We start from the raw sequence: 20,451 nt of genomic DNA, 5'->3' as shown, positions 1-20,451 counted from the left end.
AGTGGAGAATGATTTCAACGTTGTGCAAAGTTCTGATGCCCTTTGAACTTGCCACACGTGAAGTCAGTTCAGACACTGCCAGCCTGAGTCAGGTCATTCCCCTCATCAGGCTTTTGCAGAAGAAGCTGGAGGCATTGAAGAAGGAGCTAAAAGGGAGCGATTCCGCTAGGCATGTGGGACTTGTGGATGCAGCCCTTAATTCGCTTAACAAGGATTCACGGGTGGTCAATCTGTTGAAATCAGAGCACTACATTTTGGCCACCGTGCTCGATCCTAGATTTAAAACCTACCTGGGATCTCTCTTTCCGGCAGACACAAGTCTGCTGGGGTGCAAGACCTGCTGGTGACAAAATTGTCAAGTCAAGCGGAACGCGACCTGTCAACATCTCCTCCTTCACATTCTCCCGCAACTGGGGGTGCGAGGAAAAGGCTCAGAATTCCGAGCCCACCCGCTGGCGGTGATGCAGGGCAGTCTGGAGCGACTGCTGATGCTGACATCTGGTCCGGACTGAAGGACCTGACAACGATTACGGACATGTCGTCTACTGTCACTGCATATGATTCTTTCAACATTGAAAGAATGGTGGAGGATTATATGAGTGACCGCATCCAAGTAGGCACGTCAGACAGTCCGTACTTATACTGGCAGGAAAAAGAGGCAATTTGGAGGTCCTTGCACAAACTGGCTTTATTCTACCTAAGTTGCCCTCCCACAAGTGTGTACTCCGAAAGAGTGTTTAGTGCCGCCGCTCACCTTGTCAGCAATCGGCGTACGAGGTTACATCCAGAAAATGTGGAGAAGATGATGTTCATTAAAATGAATTATAATCAATTCCTCCGCGGAGACATTGACCAGCAGCAATTGCCTCCACAAAGTACACAGGGAGCTGAGATGGTGGATTCCAGTGGGGACGAATTGATAATCTGTGAGGAGGGGGATGTACACGGTGATATATCGGAGGATGATGATGAGGTGGACATCTTGCCTCTGTAGAGCCAGTTTGTGCAAGGAGAGATTAATTGCTTCTTTTTTGGTGGGGGTCCAAACCAACCCGTCATATCAGTCACAGTCGTGTGGCAGACCCTGTCACTGAAATGATGGGTTGGTTAAAGTGTGCATGTCCTGTTTATACAACATAAGGGTGGGTGGGAGGGCCCAAGGACAATTCCATCTTGCACCTCTTTTTTCTTTTATTTTTCTTTGCGTCATGTGCTGTTTGGGGAGGGTTTTTTGGAAGGGACATCCTGCGTGACACTGCAGTGCCACTCCTAGATGGGCCCGGTGTTTGTGTTGGCCACTAGGGTCGCTAATCTTACTCACACAGCTACCTCATTGCGCCTCTTTTTTTCTTTGCGTCATGTGCTGTTTGGGGAGGGTTTTTTGGAAGGGACATCCTGCGTGACACTGCAGTGCCACTCCTAGATGGGCCAGGTGTTTGTGTCGGGCACTTGGGTCGCTGAGCTTAGTCACACAGCTACCTCATTGCACCTCTTTTTTTCTTTGTGTCATGTGCTGTTTGGGGAGTGTTTTTTGGAAGGGCCATCCTGCGTGACACTGCAGTGCCACTCCTAGATGGGCCAGGTGTTTGTGTCGGCCACTAGGGTCGCTTAGCTTAGTCATCCAGCGACCTCGGTGCAAATTTTAGGACTAAAAATAATATTGTGAGGTGTGAGGTATTCAGAATAGACTGAAAATGAGTGGAAATTATGGTTTTTGAGGTTAATAATAATATGGGATCAAAATGACCCCCAAATTCTATGATTTAAGCTGTTTTTTAGGGTTTTTTGAAAAAAACACCCGAATCCAAAACACACCCGAATCCGACAAAAAAAATTCGGTGAGGTTTTGCCAAAACACGGTCGAACCCAAAACACGGCCGCGGAACCGAACCCAAAACCAAAACACAAAACCCGAAAAATTTCAGGCGCTCATCTCTAGTTTCAGCTCAGCTCCACCTCTTCAGTGGCACATGTAGCTGCCTTGACCGCACCTGCGTGTACCCATTATCGGAGCATGCACAGTGCGGAAAGTTTGAAACCCACAGGATATGCTCCGCAAACGAGCGTAGGCTCAGCTCTGCATCAGCAGTGTAGTGCAAGAGACGTTCAGGAGTTGTAAACATTAGAATACTGTATTGAAGTTTTTTTTTTTTCTATAGTGAAAAATTGGGGATATAACATACTGTATTTATATTCCTTCTTGGACAGAACGCAAGAATCACCTATAGATACAATTGTATGCAATGTACAAAGCTGAGCTGTGTTGTATCCTAGGTCAAGAAATATTGTTGGTTTTGTTTTCATATTTAAAACAGCCACAAATTGGTTCTGGTGATAAAGAACAAAGCATAGTATTTATTATTCAGGGCAGTACGGATGGTGTAATGGTTAATGGTTAGCATTACTGCCTCACAGCACTGAGGTCATGGGTTCGAATCCCACCATGGCTCTACCTGTGCGGAGTTTGTATATTCTCCCCGTGCTTGCGTGGTTTTTCTCCGGGTACTCCGGTACTCCACAATCCAAAAATATACTGGTAGGTCAATTGGATCCCAACAAAAATTAACCCTAGTATGAATGTGTGTGTACAAGTGGTATGGAATATAGATTGTAAGCTCCACTGGGGTAGGGACCGATGTGAATGGCCAAATATTCTCTGTAAAGCGATGCGGAATATGTGTGCGCTATATAAATAACTGGTAATAAATAATAATTAACTTGCGCAAACACCAAACCTAATACAAAAATGATTGATCCACCTGATTTAGAGTTAAACATAAGTCCATTTGCTTAGTGTAAAAATGTGGCTTGCGTAAATTGTGTCACATTCCCTTCCTGTATTCTAAGTGTTTCTTACTTGTTCAAGTACAATACAGTAAAGTTGTGGAGATGTAAGCTAACCACACTTTGTTATGTGTCTAATTTTGACAAACAAGTGTCTTTATGCGCTTTTTAGGAAGCTTATCTACTTGCACAAAGGCGGAGGTAGCGGTCCTGCTGCTGGGTTGTTGCCCTCCTACGGCCTCCTCCATGTCTCCTGATGTACTAGCCTGTCTCCTGGTAGCGCCTCCATGCTCTGGACACTACACTGACAGACACAGCAAACCTTCTTGCCACAGCTCGCATTGATGTGCCATCCTGGATGAGCTGCACTACCTGAGCCACTTGTGTGGGTTGTAGGTAGGTCATACAGGCACTTGGAGGACACACACACTACTGAGCCTCATTTTGACTTGTTTTAAGGACATTACATCAAAGTTGGATCAGCCTGTAGTGTGTTTTTCCACTTTAATTTTGAGTGTCACTCCAAATCCAGACCTCCATGGGTTAATAAATGTGATTTCCATTGATAATTTTTGTGTGATTTTGTTGTCAGCACATTCAACTATGTAAAGAACAAAGTATTTAATAAGAATATTTCATTCATTCAGATCTAGGATGTGTTAAGTGTTCCCTTTATTTTTTTGAGCAGTATATATATATATATATATATATATATATATATATTAAAAAAAAAAATATATATATATATATATATATATATATATATGTTATATGGTATTACCAAGGTCTGATTTTATTGTTAAATTTAATCTCAAATATTAAATATTAGTTGATCCCTCCTTTGCACACAAATACACCCCCCCCCCCTCCCCGTATGCAGCAAGTGGTTATATATATGATCTGTATGCAGCACAGCACCAGCATCTCCCTGTGCTGCTCCCCCCTCCCTCTCTCTGTCCGGGCACAGCAGCAGTGGGGTAGGAGGCTGTCGTGTCTCCCCACACACAGCAGCGCACGGACCCATCCGCTGTGTGTGCAAGGCTGACAGTCTCCAGGGAGCAGCAGCCCAGCCGGCTCTAAACACTCTCGCTCTCCGTCTTCCCGGTCCCCGCTGACAGCCTGCTAGTGACACCCCCCCCCCCCCCGGACGGGAACGCGCATACAAAGCTCCTCAGCGGCAGGGGTCGCTGCGGGGAGCAGGTCTTGTCCGGAGTTCCGGAATCTGGTCCGGTCCGGTTTTCGAAACACCCGCGTCTGTGTAGCCCTGTCCTGTGGATGCTTCCCCCCTCTCCCCCCTCAATCCAGCTCTGGTAACGTAGGAAAAGGAAGCTCCCATCAGGCTCCCAGCAGCAGCAGATCAGGGGAATGAGTGAAAGGGACACTAATAGCACTCATTAGCAGATCTGAGTGCCTTGTCCCACCGCCGCTTATGGGTAATTGGACCAGCGGATCCAGCACTGGATCCGCTGTCCGATCATATCTGTCCGCTGACAGGGGCGGGCTTTGATGTGTGCTGAAAGCCCGTCCCTGTCAAAGAGGCATTTGTATATGTGCCGCTTTCTTCCCTTTTTTCAATGGGCTTTTACAGCCCAGTGCTTGCCCCCCGCCCCCCCCCCCCTTCCCCCCCTGCTCTATCCCGTTCCCATTGTCTACGGGAGGCATTGCTATCAGTGCCTCCCAACCTAATTTAATGAATAACAACAATTATATTAATATTAGGAAGTTACTTATGACACAGAATATGTGTCATAAGTATCTTCTTTGTATTATTTTAATCAGTAATGACAGGTGAGGCACTGCCACCCCTGCCTCCCCTGACTGCACGTCCCTGGGACAGACACAGCAGCAGAACAAAAAGAACAGTAAGGCTGGCTGTATTTAAATTGTATTCTCTGTGTCATATGTGGTATAGACACACTACATATATATATATATATATATATATATATATATAAAGCTACATATAAACATTTGCACACTTTTAAATACTAGTACATCCAGGAGCTTCCTGTAATCTGTTCCTTGATGGTCCAGTAAAAATATATCATGGAAAAGAGGCACTCAATCAATCATGGTATATGAAAAAAAGTCTTATAAATTTTATTTTCACCCAACAACGGGCATTTCAGGTGGAATCACATTGATGGTGGTGGCTCAGCAAAAACTCTTGAATAGAATACAGCATATGCAGCATCATAAAGTGCTTTTTGGTAAACAAATGTTTTGCTTGTAAAGAGGATATGAAAAAGATCAAACCAGTACGTCCGTCGACCTCGGTCCCATGTGGACCGTTCAAGACTCGCACACCAAGTAACAGTCACCCTCCATCATCCAGAGCCATGTGCTTGCAGATGGCTCTGGATGATGGAGGGTGACTGTTACTTGGTGTGCGAGTCTTGAACGGTCCACATGGGACCGAGGTCGACGGACGTACTGGTTTGATCTTTTTCATATCCTCTTTACAAGCAAAACATTTGTTTACCAAAAAGCACTTTATGATGCTGCATATGCTGTATTTTATTCAAGAGTTTTTGCTGAGCCACCACCATCAATGTGATTCCACCTGAAATGCCCGTTGTTGGGTGAAAATATAATTTATAAGACTTTTTTTCATATACCATGATTGATTGAGTGCCTCTTTTCCATGATATATATATATATATATATATATATATATATATTAGTGATGAGCGGGTTCGGTTTCTCGGAAACCGAACCCCCCCGAACATCACCCTTTTTACACGTGTCCGAGCCATACTCGGATTCTCCCGTATGGCTCGGGTAACCCGAGCGCGCCCGAACGTCATCATCCCGCTGTTGGATTCTCGCGAGATTCGGATTCTATATAAGCAGCCGCGCGTCGCCGCCATTTTCACTCGTGCATTGGAAATGTTAGGGAGAGGACGTGGCTGGCGTCCTCTCCGTTTATGTTGATGCATTGCAAATATTTTGTGCTTGCTTATTACTTAATTGTGGGGACTGGGGAGCAGCTGTATATAGGAGGAGTACAGTGCAGAGTTTTGCTGACAGTGACCACCAGTAATACGTTGTCTGCCTGAAAAACACTCCATATCTGTGCTCAGTGTGCTGCATATATCTGTGCTCACACTGCTTAATTGTGGGGACTGGGGAGCAGCTGTATTATATAGCAGGAGTACAGTGCAGAGTTTTGCTGACAGTGACCACCAGTATACGTTGTCTGCCTGAAAAACACTCCATATCTGTGCTCAGTGTGCTGCTTTATTGTGGGGACTGGGGACCACCAGTATAATATTATATAGGAGGAGTACAGTGCAGAGTTTTGCTGACCAGTGACCACCAGTATATAATATATAGCATTACGGTACAGTAGGCCACTGCTGTACCTACCTCTGTGTCGTCATTAAGTATACTATCCATCTAGATTCTATACCTGTGGTGCATTTAAGTTGTGCAGTTTGCTGACACAGTGACCACCAGTATATATAGCAGTACGGTACGGAAGGCCACTGCTGTACCTACCTCTGTGTCGTCATTAAGTATACTATCCATCTACATTCTATACCTGTGGTGCATTTTAGTTTTGCAGTTTGCTGACACAGTGACCACCAGTATACTATATATAGCAGTACGGTACGGAAGGCCACTGCTGTACCTACCTCTGTGTCGTCATTAAGTATACTATCCATCTACATTCTATACCTGTGGTGCATTTTAGTTTTGCAGTTTGCTGACACAGTGACCACCAGTATACTATATATAGCAGTACGGTACGGAAGGCCACTGCTGTACCTACCTCTGTGTCGTCATTAAGTATACTATCCATCTACATTCTATACCTGTGGTACATTTTAGTTTTGCAGTTTGCTGACATAGTGACCACCAGTATATATAGCAGTACGGTACGGAAGGCCACTGCTGTACCTACCTCTGTGTCGTCATTCATTAAGTATACTATCCATCTACATTCTATACCTGTGGTGCATTTTAGTTTTGCAGTTTGCTGACACAGTGACCACCAGTATACTATATATAGCAGTACGGTACGGAAGGATACTGCTGTACCTACCTCTGTGTCGTCAAGTATACTATCCATCCATACCTGTGGTGCATTTCAGTTTTGCACAGTTTGCTGACCACCAGTATATAATATATAGCATTACGGTACAGAAGGCCACTGCTCTACCTACCTCTGTGTCGTCAAGTATACTAGCTTAGTCACACAGCGACCTTGGTGCGTCTCTTTTTATCTTTGCATCATGTGCTGTTTGGGGACAATTTTTTTGAAGTGCCATCCTGCCTGACACTGCAGTGCCACTCCTAGATGGGCCAGGTGTTTGTGTCGGCCACTTGTGTCGCTTAGCTTAGTCACACAGCGACCTTGGTGCGCCTCTTTTTTTCTTTGCATCATGTGCTGTTTGGGGACTATTTTTTTGAAGTGCCATCCTGTCTGACACTGCAGTGCCACTCCTAGATGGGCCAGGTGTTCGTGTCGGCCACCTGTGTCGCTTAGCTTAGTCACACAGCGACCTTGGTGCGCCTCTTTTTTTCTTTGCATCATGTGCTGTTTGGGGACTATTTTTTTGAAGTGCCATCCTGTCTGACACTGCAGTGCCATTCCTAGATGGGCCAGGTGTTTGTGTCGGCCACTTGTGTCGCTTATCTTAGTAACGCAGCGACCTTGGTGCGCCTCTTTTTTTCTTTGCATCATGTGCTGTTTGGGGACTATTTTTTTGAAGTGCCATCCTGCCTGACACTGCAGTGCCACTCCTAGATGGGCCAGGTGTTTGTGTCGGCCACTTGTGTCACTTAGCTTAGCCATCCAGCGACCTCGGTGCAAATTTTAGGACTTAAAATAATATTGTGAGGTGTGAGGTGTTCAGAATAGACTGGAAATGAGTGGAAATTATGGTTATTGTGGTTAATAATACTAAGGGATCAAAATGACCCCCAAATTCTATGATTTAAGCTGTTTTTTAGGTTTTTTTTTAAAAAAACACCCGAATCCAAAACACACCCGAATCCGACAAAAAATTTTCGGTGAGGTTTTGCCAAAACGCGTCCGAATCCAAAACACGGCCGCGGAACCGAGTCCAAAAACACAAAACCCGAAAAATGTCCGGTGCACATCACTAATATATATATATATATATATATATATATATATATATACACACACACACACATACTATATACTATATATACCTTTATACTAGGGATGTGCACCTGAAATTTTTCGGGTTTTGTGTTTTGGTTTTGGGTTCGGTTCCGTGGCAGTGTTTTGGGTTCGAACGCGTTTTGGCAAAACCTCACCGAATTTTTTTTGTCGGATTCGGGTTTGTTTTGGATTCGGGTGTTTTTTACAAAAAAACCCTAAAAAACAGCTTAAATCATAGAATTTGGGGGTCATTTTGATCCCATAGTATTATTAACTTCAATAACCTTAATTTCCACTCATTTTCAGTCTATTCTGAACACCTCACACCTCACAATATTATTTTTAGTCCTAAAATTTGCATCGAGGTCGCTGGATGGCTAAGCTAAGCGACACAAGTGGCCGACACAAACACCTGACCCATCTAGGAGTGGCACTGCAGTGTCAGGCAGGATGGCCCTTCCAAAAAATACTCCCCAAACAGCACATGACGCAAAGAAGAAAAAAAAGAGGCGCAATGAGGTAGCTGTGTGAGTAAGATAAGCGACCCAAGTGGCCGACACAAACACCTGGCCCATCTAGGAGTGGCACTGCAGTGTCAGGCAGGATGGCCCTTCCAAAAACTACTCCCCAAACAGCACATGACACAAAGAAGAAAAAAAAGAGGCGCAATGAGGTAGCTGTGTGAGTAAGATAAGCGACCCAAGTGGCCGACACAAACACCTGGCCCATCTAGGAGTGGCACTGCAGTGTCAGGCAGGATGGCCCTTCCAAAAACTACTCCCCAAACAGCACATGACGCAAAGAAGAAAAAAAAGAGGCGCAATGAGGTAGCTGTGTGAGTAAGATAAGCGACCCAAGTGGCCGACACAAACACCTGGCCCATCTAGGAGTGGCACTGCAGTGTCAGGCAGGATGGCCCTTCCAAAAACTACTCCCCAAACAGCACATGACGCAAAGAAGAAAAAAAAGAGGCGCAATGAGGTAGCTGTGTGAGTAAGATAAGCGACCCAAGTGGCCGACACAAACACCTGGCCCATCTAGGAGTGGCACTGCAGTGTCAATCAAGACAGGATGGCCCTTCCAAAAAAATGTCCCCAAACAGCACATGATGCAAAGAAAAAAGAGGAGCACCAAGGTGGCTGTGTGACTAAGCGAAGTGACACAAGTGGCCGACACAAACACCTGGCCCATCTAGGAGTGGCACTGCAGTGTCAGGCAGGATGGCCCTTCAAAAAAAATACTCCCCAAACAACACATGACGCAAAGAAAAATGAAAGAAAAAAGAGGTGCAAGATGGAATTGTCCTTGGGCCCTCCCACCCACCCTTATGTTGTATAAACAGGACATGCACACTTTAACCAACCCATCATTTCAGCGACAGGGTCTGCCACACGACTGTGACTGAAATGACTGGTTGGTTTGGGCCCCCACCAAAAAAGAAGCAATCAATCTTTCCTTGCACAAACTGGCTCTACAGAGGCAAGATGTCCACCTCATCATCATCGTCCGATTCATCACCCCTTTCACTGTGTACATCCCCCTCCTCACAGATTATTAATTCAACCCCACTGGAATCCACCATCTCAGATCCCCGTGTACTTTCTGGAGGCAATTGCTGCTGGTGAATGTCTCCATGGAGTAATTGATTATAATTCATTTTAATGAACATCATCTTCTCCACATTTTCTGGAAGTAACCTCGTACGCCGATTGCTAACAAGGTGAGCGGCGGCACTAAACACTCTTTCGGAGTACACACTGGAGGGAGGGCAACTTAGGTAGAATAAAGCCAGTTTGTGCAAGGGCCTCCAAATTGCCTCTTTTCCCTGCCAGTATACGTACGGACTGTCTGACGTGCCTACTTGGATGCGGTCACTCATATAATCCTCCACCATTCTTTCAATGGTGAGAGAATCATATGCAGTGACAGTAGACGACATGTCAGTAATCATTGGCAGGTCCTTCAGTCCGGACCAGATGTCAGCATCAGCAGTCGCTCCAGACTGCCCTGCATCACCGCCAGCGGGTGGGCTCGGAATTCGTAGCCTTTTCCTCGCACCCCCAGTTGCGGGAGAATGTGAAGGAGGAGATGTTGACAGGTCGCGTTCCGCTTGACTTGACAATTTTCTCACCAGCAGTTCTTTGAACCCCTGCAGACTTGTGTCTGCCGGAAAGAGAGATCCAACGTAGGTTTTAAATCTAGGATCGAGCACGGTGGCCAAAATGTAGTGCTCTGATTTCAACAGATTGACCACACGTGAATCCTGGTTAAGCGAATGAAGGTCTCCATCCACAAGTCCCACATGCCTAGCGGAATCGCTCTGTTTTAGCTCCTCCTTCAATGCCTCCAGCTTCTTCTGCAAAAGCCTGATGAGGGGAATGACCTGACTCAGGCTGGCAGTGTCTGAACTGACTTCACGTGTGGCAAGTTCAAAGGGCAGCAGAACCTTGCACAACGTTGAAATCATTCTCCACTGCGCTTGAGACAGGTGCATTCCACCTCCTTTGCCTATATCGTGGCCAGATGTATAGGCTTGAATGGCCTTTTGCTGCTCCTCCATCCTCTGAAGCATATAGAGGGTTGAATTCCACCTCGTTACCACCTCTTGCTTCAGATGATGGCAGGGCAGGTTCAGGTTTTTTTGGTGGTGCTCCAGTCTTCTGTACGCGGTGCCTGCACGCCGAAAGTGGCCCGCAATTCTTCTGACCACCGACAGCATCTCTTGCACGCCCCTGTCGTTTTTTAAATAATTCTGCACCACCAAATTCAAGGTATGTGCAAAACATGGGACGTGCTGGAATTTGCCCAGATGTAATGCGCGCACAATATTGCTGGTGTTGTCCGATGTCACAAATCCCCAGGAGAGTCCAATTGGGGTAAGCCATTCTGCGATGATCTTCCTCAGTTGCCGTAAGAGGTTTTCAGCTGTGTGCGTATTCTGGAAAGCGGTGATACAAAGCGTAGCCTGCCTAGGAACGAGTTGGCATTTGCGAGATCCTGCTACTGGTGCCGCCGCTGCTGTTCTTGCAGCGGGAGGCAATACATCTACCCAGTGGGCTGTCACAGTCATGTAGTCCTGAGTCTGCCCTGCTCCACTTGTCCACATGTCCGTGGTTAAGTGGACATTGGGTACAACTGTATTTTTTAGGACACTGGTGAGTCTTTTTCTGACGTCCGTGTACATTCTCGGTATCGCCTGCCTAGAGAAGTGGAACCTAGATGGTATTTGGTAACGGGGGCACACTGCCTCAATAAATTGTCTAGTTCCCTGTGAACTAACGGCGGATACCGGACGCACGTCTAACACCAACATAGTTGTCAAGGCCTCAGTTATCCGCTTTGCAGCAGGATGACTGCTGTGATATTTCATCTTCCTCGCAAAGGACTGTTGGACAGTCAATTGCTTACTGGAAGTAGTACAAGTGGTCTTCCGACTTCCCCTCTAGGATGACGATCGACTCCCAGCAGCAACAACAGCAGCGCCAGCAGCAGTAGGCATTACACTCAAGGATGCATCGGAGGAATCCCAGGCAGGAGAGGACTCGTCAGACTTGCCAGTGACATGGCCTGCTGGACTATTGTCTTTCCTGGGTAAGGAGGAAATTGACACTGAGGGAGTTGGTGGTGTGGTTTGCGTGAGCTTGGTTACAAGAGGAAGGGATTTACTGGTCAGTGGACTGCTTCCGCTGTCGCCCAAAGTTTTTGAACTTGTCACTGACTTATTATGAATGCGCTGCAGGTGACGTATAAGGGAGGATGTTCTGAGGTGGTTAACGTCCTTACCCCTACTTATTACAGCTTGACAAAGGCAACACACGGCTTGACACCTGTTGTCCGCATTTCTGTTGAAATACTTCCACACTGAAGAGCTGATTTTTTTGGTATTTTCACCAGGCATGTCAATGGCCATATTCCTCCCACGGACAACAGGTGTCTCCCCGGGTGCCTGACTTAAACAAACCACCTCACCATCAGAATCCTCCTTGTCAATTTCCTCCCCAGCCCAAGCAACACCCATATCCTCATCCTGGTGTACTTCAACAGTGACATCTTCAATTTCACTATCAGGAACTGGACTGCGGGTGCTCCTTTCAACACTTGCAGGGGGCGTGCAAATGGTGGAAGGCGCAAGCTCTTCCCGTCCAGTGTTGGGAAGGTCAGGCATCGCAACCGACACAATTGGTCTCTCCTTTGGGATTTGTGATTTCGAAGAACGCACAGTTCTTTGCTGTGCTTTTGCCGCAAGTCTTTTCTTTTTTCTAGCGAGAGGATGAGTGCTTCCATCCTCATGTGAAGCTGAACCACTAGCCATGAACATAGGCCAGGGTCTCAGCCGTTCCTTGCCACTCCGTGTCGTAAATGGCATATTGGCAAGTTTACGCTTCTCCTCAGACGCTTTTAATTTTGATTTTTGGGTCATTTTTTTACTGATCTTTTGTGTTTTGGATTTTACATGCTCTGTACTATGACATTGGGCATCGGCCTTGGCAGACGACGTTGATGGCATTTCATCGTCTCGGCCATGACTAGTGGCAGCAGCTTCAGCACGAGGTGGAAGTGGATCTTGATCTTTCCCTATTTTTTTAACCTCAACATTTTTGTTCTCCATATTTTGCGCACAACTAAAAGCCACCACAGGTATACAATGTAGATGGATGGATAGTATAGTATTACTTATACTTATGGACGACGACTGACGACACAGAGGTGGGTACAGCCGTGGCCTACCGTACTGCTGCTTAGTGCTTATATATATGATATACTGTATAACGGACCTGGTGGACACTGTCAGCAGACTGCTAAACAAACTAGTATGAAGAAAGAAAAAAAAAACACTACAGGTATACAATGTAGATGGATGGATAGTATAGTATTACTTATACTTATGGACGACGAGTGCACTGACGACACAGAGGTAGGTACAGCCGTGGCCTACCGTACTGCTGCTTAGTGCTTATATATATGATATACTGTATAACGGACCTGGTGGACACTGTCAGCAGACTGCTAAACAAACTAGTATGAAGAAAGAAAATAAAAACACCACAGGTATACAATGTAGATGGATGGATAGTATAGTATTACTTATACTTATGGACGACGAGTGACGACACAGAGGTAGGTACAGCCGTGGCCTACCGTACTGCTGCTTAGTGCTTATATATATGATATTATACTGTATAACGGACCTGGTGGACAGTGTCAGCAGACTGCTAAACTAGTATGAAGAAAGAAAAAAAAAACACCACAGGTATACAATGTAGATGGATGGATAGTATAGTATTACTTATACTTATGGACGACGAGTGACGACACAGAGGTAGGTACAGCCGTGGCCTACCGTACTGCTGCTTAGTGCTTATATATATGATATACTGTATAACGGACCTGGTGGACACTGTCAGCAGACTGCTAAACAAACTAGTATAACTATGAAGAAAGAAAAAAAAAACACCACAGGTATACAATGTAGATGGATGGATAGTATAGTATTACTTATACTTATGGACGACGAGTGCACTGACGACACAGAGGTAGGTACAGCCGTGGCCTACCGTACTGCTGCTTAGTGCTTAATTATATATATAATATACTGTATAACGGACCTGGTGGACACTGTCAGCAGACTGCTAAACAAACTAGCATGAAGAAAGAAAAAAAAAAACACCACAGTGTTTTTCAGGCAGACAAACGTATACTGGACTGGTGGTCACTGTCAGCAAAACTGTGCACTGTACTCCTGCTATAACTGCTCCCCAGTCCCCACAATTAGGCAGTGTGAGCAGTGCACTCAGCACAGATATATCATGCAGCAGTGCAGCACACTGAGTGAGCACAGATATGGTGGAGCGTTTTTTTTCAGGCAGAGAAACAACGGATTAAACTCAAAACCCTGCACAGTACTCAGTCCCTAACAGCTGCTCCCCGTCCCCAATCCTCCCCACAATTAAAACTAAGTCACTCAGTTTTTTTTTTCTAATACAACGGAGAGGACGCCAGACACGTCCTCTCCCTATCAATCTCAATGCACGTGTGAAAAATGGCGGCGACGCGCGGCTCCTTATATAGAATCCGAGTCTCGCGAGAATCCGACAGCGGGATGATGACGTTCGGGCGCGCTCGGGTTAACCGAGCAAGGCGGGAGGATCCGAGTCGCTCGGACCCGTGTAAAAAAAAGGTGAAGTTCGGGCAGGTTCGTATTCCGAGGAACCGAACCCGCTCATCACTACTTTATACTATATAAACCTAGCTCCACTCCTCCACTCCTTGCCTGGGAGTACCAGCAGAGAGCACTGGGAATACTTCTTTAAGGTTGTGTGTGTGCTGCCCACCTTGGACTATGTGTGTATATATATATATATATATATATATATATATATACACACACATACATACATACACGGTCAAGTCACATTATTCTGGTAGGTTGGCACAGGTGCATTTTGACGGTGAGCTGCTCCATGCTCGGCCCTCACGCACCTTCATAGCCGATGTTCACCTCTCACATCAGTGGCATGTGGTGCTCCGTGAATTCCACGTTAGTTATTTGCAATGGTTCCATTTGTCCAGCCACGATACACCGCCACCACAGCAGCATGCGAACAGTTCACAAACTGCGCTGTTTCAGAAATACTGCCGCCCTTGTACCAAAGGACGATAATCACCCCTTTTTGCAATTCTGATAAATCGCCTCTTTTACCCAAGACAGCAACGAGTGATATGTGCGCATGAGGCCTATCTCACACCTTATATACCCACCAAGCCAGCGCATGACACGTGACATAGTTCATGGGCTTCGCGCTGCTGACATCAAATGCAGGAGGTGGTCATAATAATGTGATATGACCTTAGGGCCCCCTTGTCTTAAGTACCCTGGGCCCCCAAAGGCCTTAATCCAGTTCTGCTAGGACCCAGAGTCTGCAAGAGGGTGCAGCCTCCAACCTGATGAAAACTGCAGCCATCATCTTTACTGTGTAGAGTTATGCAGTGCTGTGTAGACGGGTTCACTACGATATGCCGGCGGTCGGGCTCCCGGCGACCAGCATACTGGCGCCGGGAGCCCGACCGCCGGCTTACCGACAGTGTGGCGAGCGCAAATGAGCCCCTTGCGGGCTCGCTGCGCTCGCCACGCTACGGGCACGGTGGCTCGCTATGCGCGCCACACTATTTTATTCTCCCTCCAGGGGGGTCGTGGACCCCCACGAGGGAAAATAAGTGTCGGTATGCCGGCTGTCGGGATCCCGGCGCCGGTATACTGTGCGCCGGGATCCCGTCAGTCGGCATACTGAAGACCACCAGTGTAGACGCATAGGGCCTGATTCGGATCTGTGTACAATGGCAATGTTCACACAACTGAGCGATTATCGTAAGAATGCGCATGTGCCGCGGCCATACTGCATACGCACAAGGGGCATCCTAGTAAAGTCGCTCGCAGTGAGAATTCATTTGCAACGTGATTGAGACCGTTTAGGAAAAGTAACAGGGAATGGCGGCTGCTGTTCATTAATAAACTCAGCATCCTGATTAAGGACTGTCTGTGTGGCCTACATCCGCTGTGCGCCTATTGTGGCCACCATACCAATAGGCTACAGTATATCAACAGAACTTTAGTCTCATATCTATCAGTTTTTTGTTTTTTAAATTGATTTTTAACATCAATATATTTTTGATACATTAGATGGCTTGAAAACTGTACAAAAATCTGCATATAAAATTGTGATTTTTAAATATCCCATTTTGAAACATCCCAGCCAACATTTCTTTGCTGTCCCATTAAAAGGGTCTTGTAAGGTGCACTTACATTCCTTCCACAGTTGTTCTGAGGGTTAATGAGTATTGGGCATCTTAGTGGCATCTCATGTTGCTGTTTGGTGTTGTTGAAAGTCCATTCATCTGGAAAAATTAACATAAAATGTGACTTATAGAGTAATGAGGTAGGAAAGTAAACAATGTTAATTTCCATGCATTCATTAATAGACATTAGGTGACTGCTGGTAAGTTAGATGCAAAACACCAGCAAGTGAAGAAGTATGGGTAAGGTCTCACCACCCACTGTTTTTCTGTCCACAGTCAGGGCCACCTTTATGTTTTGGCCAACTGGGCACTTGCCAAGGGCCCCACAATTGTAGGTGCCTTCGAGCAGGGGTGGGTGGTGGTCACACAATCAGAAAGGCCAGGCAGCATTTTCTACCTCCCTCCTATCCAGCAGCCAGACAGTCAATGGCTGTCAACATGCTGATTGGTGCATAGCTGGAGCTGTTCACCAATCAGAGGGCTGACATTCACTGTATAAAGTCATGTGGAGAGATGGCGCAGGACTGCAGGAGGGGCATGTTATTATTATTGTTTTTTATTGGTTCCCATGAATGGGTGTGTAGGAGCCCCAGTGCATTGCATTGCCGAGGACCTACAATGCTGTTAAGACCGCCCTGTCCACAGCTGCAGTCTTCATCCTTTGTATCAAACCCATGCCGAGTGCAAAAGATCTGTCTGAAACAGGGGTCCAATCTTTGTACACACACCCTAAACAAGCACAGAAATGGGATTGTACGCCCATGATCTATTCCATGAGTCTGCTCGGTAATCAAGCAGCTACTTACCTGAAACACTAATTTCACAGACTGCGAGAAACGACCGTGCTTAGAGCAAATTGTCCACTTTTGTATCTTCCGTCAAGGCGCATGCGCTGTCTGTGACTGCTTTCTAAAGCTGGGTACACAATAGACAATTTGTCACCCGATGCAGATTGGAGTGACATATCGGGTACATTGTCTAGTGTTTAGCCATGATATACACACTCCTGCGGGTCACTAGCAACATTCCCCTGCAGCACAGCCGACGGGGGTGCAAGCTGATGCAAGCTGCAGAATAAAACATGTCGTATGGCTCCCCCTGTCGGACCTACCAGTGCCCCCGGACTTCCAAGGACGTTTGGACTCAACATTTCATTGGGAAACAAACCCCACGGAGCCATGTGCAGGGTGTTTTTCCCGGGAATACCTTGCATGTTATACCTGTGGCTCCCATCACCATCTTGGTAGAATTTGTTTCACCATTTTAATTTTTGACCAATTTTATTAAGTGTTTGTCTTAATTAAAACATTTGTTAGTTGTTAATATAACACTTGGTACATGTTTCATTCTATAATTACAGTGGAGCTATATTCATATATGAATTTATGAATTTTGATGTGACAGACTAGCACCAAGAGGGAGTGGTCTGTTCTCATTTCACGCTCACTGACTGACTGGCTGACTGGCTGACTCACTCACTCACTCATCACTAATTCTCTTACATCCCGATACATTAGGAAGCTGAAATTTAACATAGGTATTGTTCAGGTGAGAAGTAGGAAAACTAAATAATTTAAATTGTAATAAAACCTCCCCTGGAGGGAGAATAAATACGCCACCGTGCCTGCACCGTGCCCGGGGCTCTTTTGCGCTCATCCCGCTGCCTGCATGACGGCGGTCGGGATCCCGGCACCGGAATACTGGGCGCCGGGATCCCAAGCGCCGGCATAACATTCTACACCCCCACTAGTGTGTAGAATTAAATAAACTACAAAAATGTGAAAGCCCTTACTCACTCATTCACTTACTACCTCACTCACTCACTCACTCACTCACTCACTCACTCACTCACTAATTCTCTTACTTCTCGATATGTTAGGAAGCTGAAATATAACATAGGTATTCTGCAGGTGGGAAATAGGAAAACTATGTAATTAGAATTTTAATAAACCTCCCCTAAGGGGATGAAAAAAGGGTTGACATGATTACATCATTACGGAGGCGTGACTTTTGTTGTGTGAATGATAACGCCGAAATGGACAATCGAATCAAAATTTGGATTGCACCTCCAGTGTGTAGAATTTAATAAACTATAGATTTACCAAATTTGTAACACGATCACTAGTGATGCAAGCTGCAGAATGAAACATGTCGCATGGCTCCCCCAAGTCGGACCTGGCAGTGGCAAGTGTGTATGAACTTGCTGCATGCCGGGTTCCGTCGCCTGTCGGATCGGCTGGGTACACATGTCGTCCAGTGTGTACCTAGCTTCAGTGCATGCTTAGTCTACTGAGAATCATAGGATGTGTCCGCTTTTGGTCTTGTGTGTGACTCAAACTAAGGGGGTAATTCAGAGTTATCGCAGCAGCAAATTTGTTAGCAGTTGGGCAAAACCATGTGCACTGCAGGTGTGGCAGATATAACATGGGCAGAGAGAGTTAGATTTGGGTGGGTTATATTGTTTCTGTGCAGGGTAAATACTGGCTGCTTTATTTTTACACTGCAATTTAGATTTCAGTTTGAACACACCCCACCCAAATCTAACTCTCTCTGCACATGTTATATCTGCCCCCCTGCAGTGCACATGGTTTTGCCCAACTGCTAACATATTTCCTGCTGCGATCAACTCTGAATTAGGCCCTAAAACCGTAATATTGAGATATCTATCTATCGATCGATCGATCGATCGATCTATCTACTGTATATACGAGCCCTCACTCACTGACTCATCACTAATTCTCTTACTTCCCGATACGTTAGGAAGCTGAAATCTAACATAGGTATTCTGCAGGTGGGAAATAGGAAAACTACGTAATTAGAATTGTAATAAACCTCCCCTAAGGGGATTAAAATGGGGTTGACATAATGACGTCATTACTGATGCGTGGCTTGCGTTGAATGAATGATAGCGCCCAAACGGATAATCGGATCAACATTTGGATTGCACCTCCAGTGTGTAGAATTAAATAAATTACAAAACTCACTCACTCACTCACTCACTCACTTATTCACTCACTACCTCACTCATTAACTCATCACTAAGGGGAACATTTACTAAGCAGTGATAAAAGTGGAGAAGTGAGCCAGTGGAGAAGTTGCCCCATCAAACAATCAGCAGCTCTGTATCATTTTATAGTATGCAAATTATTGATGTTACTTCAGTGCTGATTGGTTGCCATGGGCACTTCTCCAATTGCTCACTTCTCCGCTCTTATCACTGCTTAGTAATTGTACCCCTAATTCTCTTACTTCCCGATATGTTGGGAAGCTGAAATTTAACATAGGTATTCTTCAGGTGAGAAGAAGGAAAAGTATGTAATTAGAATTTTAATAAACCTCCCCTAAGGGGATGAAAATGGGGCTGACATAATGACGTCATTATTGATGCGTGGCTTGTGTGAACGATAAATAGACAATCAGATCAAAATATGGATTGCACCTCCAGTGTTTAGAATTTAATAAACTACAAAAATGGTGCCGTCACTTTTTACCGTATCTGCTATGGTTGCTCCTTGGGTAATCCCTAGAACCATGGATTAATATTTACTTTCATTGAGATGTCTCAAATTAACATCTCTATAGATTTACTCAATTTTTAACACTCAGTTATATTTACAACCATGAAAATCAGAAACACCTGTGCAAAGAATGGGTAGAACAGCTAGTATATATTTTATATATATATATATATATATATATATATATATATACATACACACAACAGTATGGGTCATTCCATAAAATATTGGACCCAATACATAAAAATTATCTTTCACATGACCGCTAACATTTTAGTATATTTGTGCTGTTAAAAGACTGTATTATATTGTGTGTGATAATTGAAAACTGATATATTTATTGCATATCGATTTCCCTCATGTGTCAATTCTGAACATATATGGAAGTTGCTGAAGTAGATGCAAAAACGGCTAATTTCTACGTATTTTATATTGGCTTGCTAGACCCAGAAAATCCCTGCGTCTCATATCTGAAAGGAGTATAAGTTTGCTATTGTAGTGTATTATACATACTGTACTTTTCAATCTCTTTATTTATTTTGTATTTCCATTCCACAAAGTTTTTATTTTTTATTTTTTTATGTTCCAATTAAAAATACAATATGTATATCAGTTAGATATGTTTGATATGGAAAAATAGGATTTGAATAACCTACCGGTAAATCCTTTTCTTGTAGTCCGTAGGGGATACTGGGAATCCATTTAGTACCATAGGGTATAGATGGGTCCACTAGGAGACATGGGCACTATAGAAGTTTGATTAGGTGTGCTGGCTCCTCCCTCTATGCCTCTCCTACCAAACTCAGTCTAGGAAACTGTGCCCGAGGAGACGGACATACTTAGAGAGAAGGATATAGAAAAAGGAAGTGGTGAGATTTCGAACCAGCACTACCATAACAAGAGGAAAGCCATGCTAACTAAACTTGTAAACCCGGGACAGCCACATTTGAACCAAACAACATTACTTAACCAAGTAACAGTGCAGGAAGAACGAAACACCGGGCGTGCGCCCAGTATCCCCTACGGACTACGAGAAAAGGATTTCTCTGCAATCCACCATCACAGGTCCCTGTTGTACTTTCTGGAGGCAATTACTGGTAAAGGTCTTCCTGGAGGAATTTATCATTAATTTTGATGAACATCATCTTCTCCACATTTTGTGGAAGTAATCTCCTACACTGATCGCTGACAAGGTTACTGGCTGCACTAAACACTCTT

The 20,451-nt window shown here is 45.1% G+C and overlaps 1 protein-coding gene across 6 annotated transcripts in view; it reads right to left on the bottom strand.

Annotated features, from left to right (window-relative positions):
* The window catches only part of CLNK (cytokine dependent hematopoietic cell linker), a 411,995-nt gene that overhangs the window by 194,551 nt on the left and 196,993 nt on the right, over positions 1-20,451 (bottom strand). For all 6 annotated transcript variants that reach the window (XR_010177777.1, XM_063923032.1, XM_063923023.1 and 3 more), the window contains one exon: positions 15,723-15,814. Coding sequence is in view for 5 of the 6 variants with exons in the window: in XM_063923032.1 (XP_063779102.1) it covers positions 15,723-15,814 (92 nt within the window). In the remaining variant the exon portion in view is untranslated. The remainder of the gene's footprint in view (positions 1-15,722; positions 15,815-20,451) is intronic.

The sequence above is a fragment of the Pseudophryne corroboree genome, chromosome 1 (genome assembly GCF_028390025.1).
Source record: "Pseudophryne corroboree isolate aPseCor3 chromosome 1, aPseCor3.hap2, whole genome shotgun sequence".
Taxonomy (NCBI): Eukaryota; Metazoa; Chordata; class Amphibia; order Anura; family Myobatrachidae; genus Pseudophryne; species Pseudophryne corroboree.
Note: the sequence above shows the minus strand (reverse complement) of the source record. Positions and strands in the feature narration are given on the sequence as shown.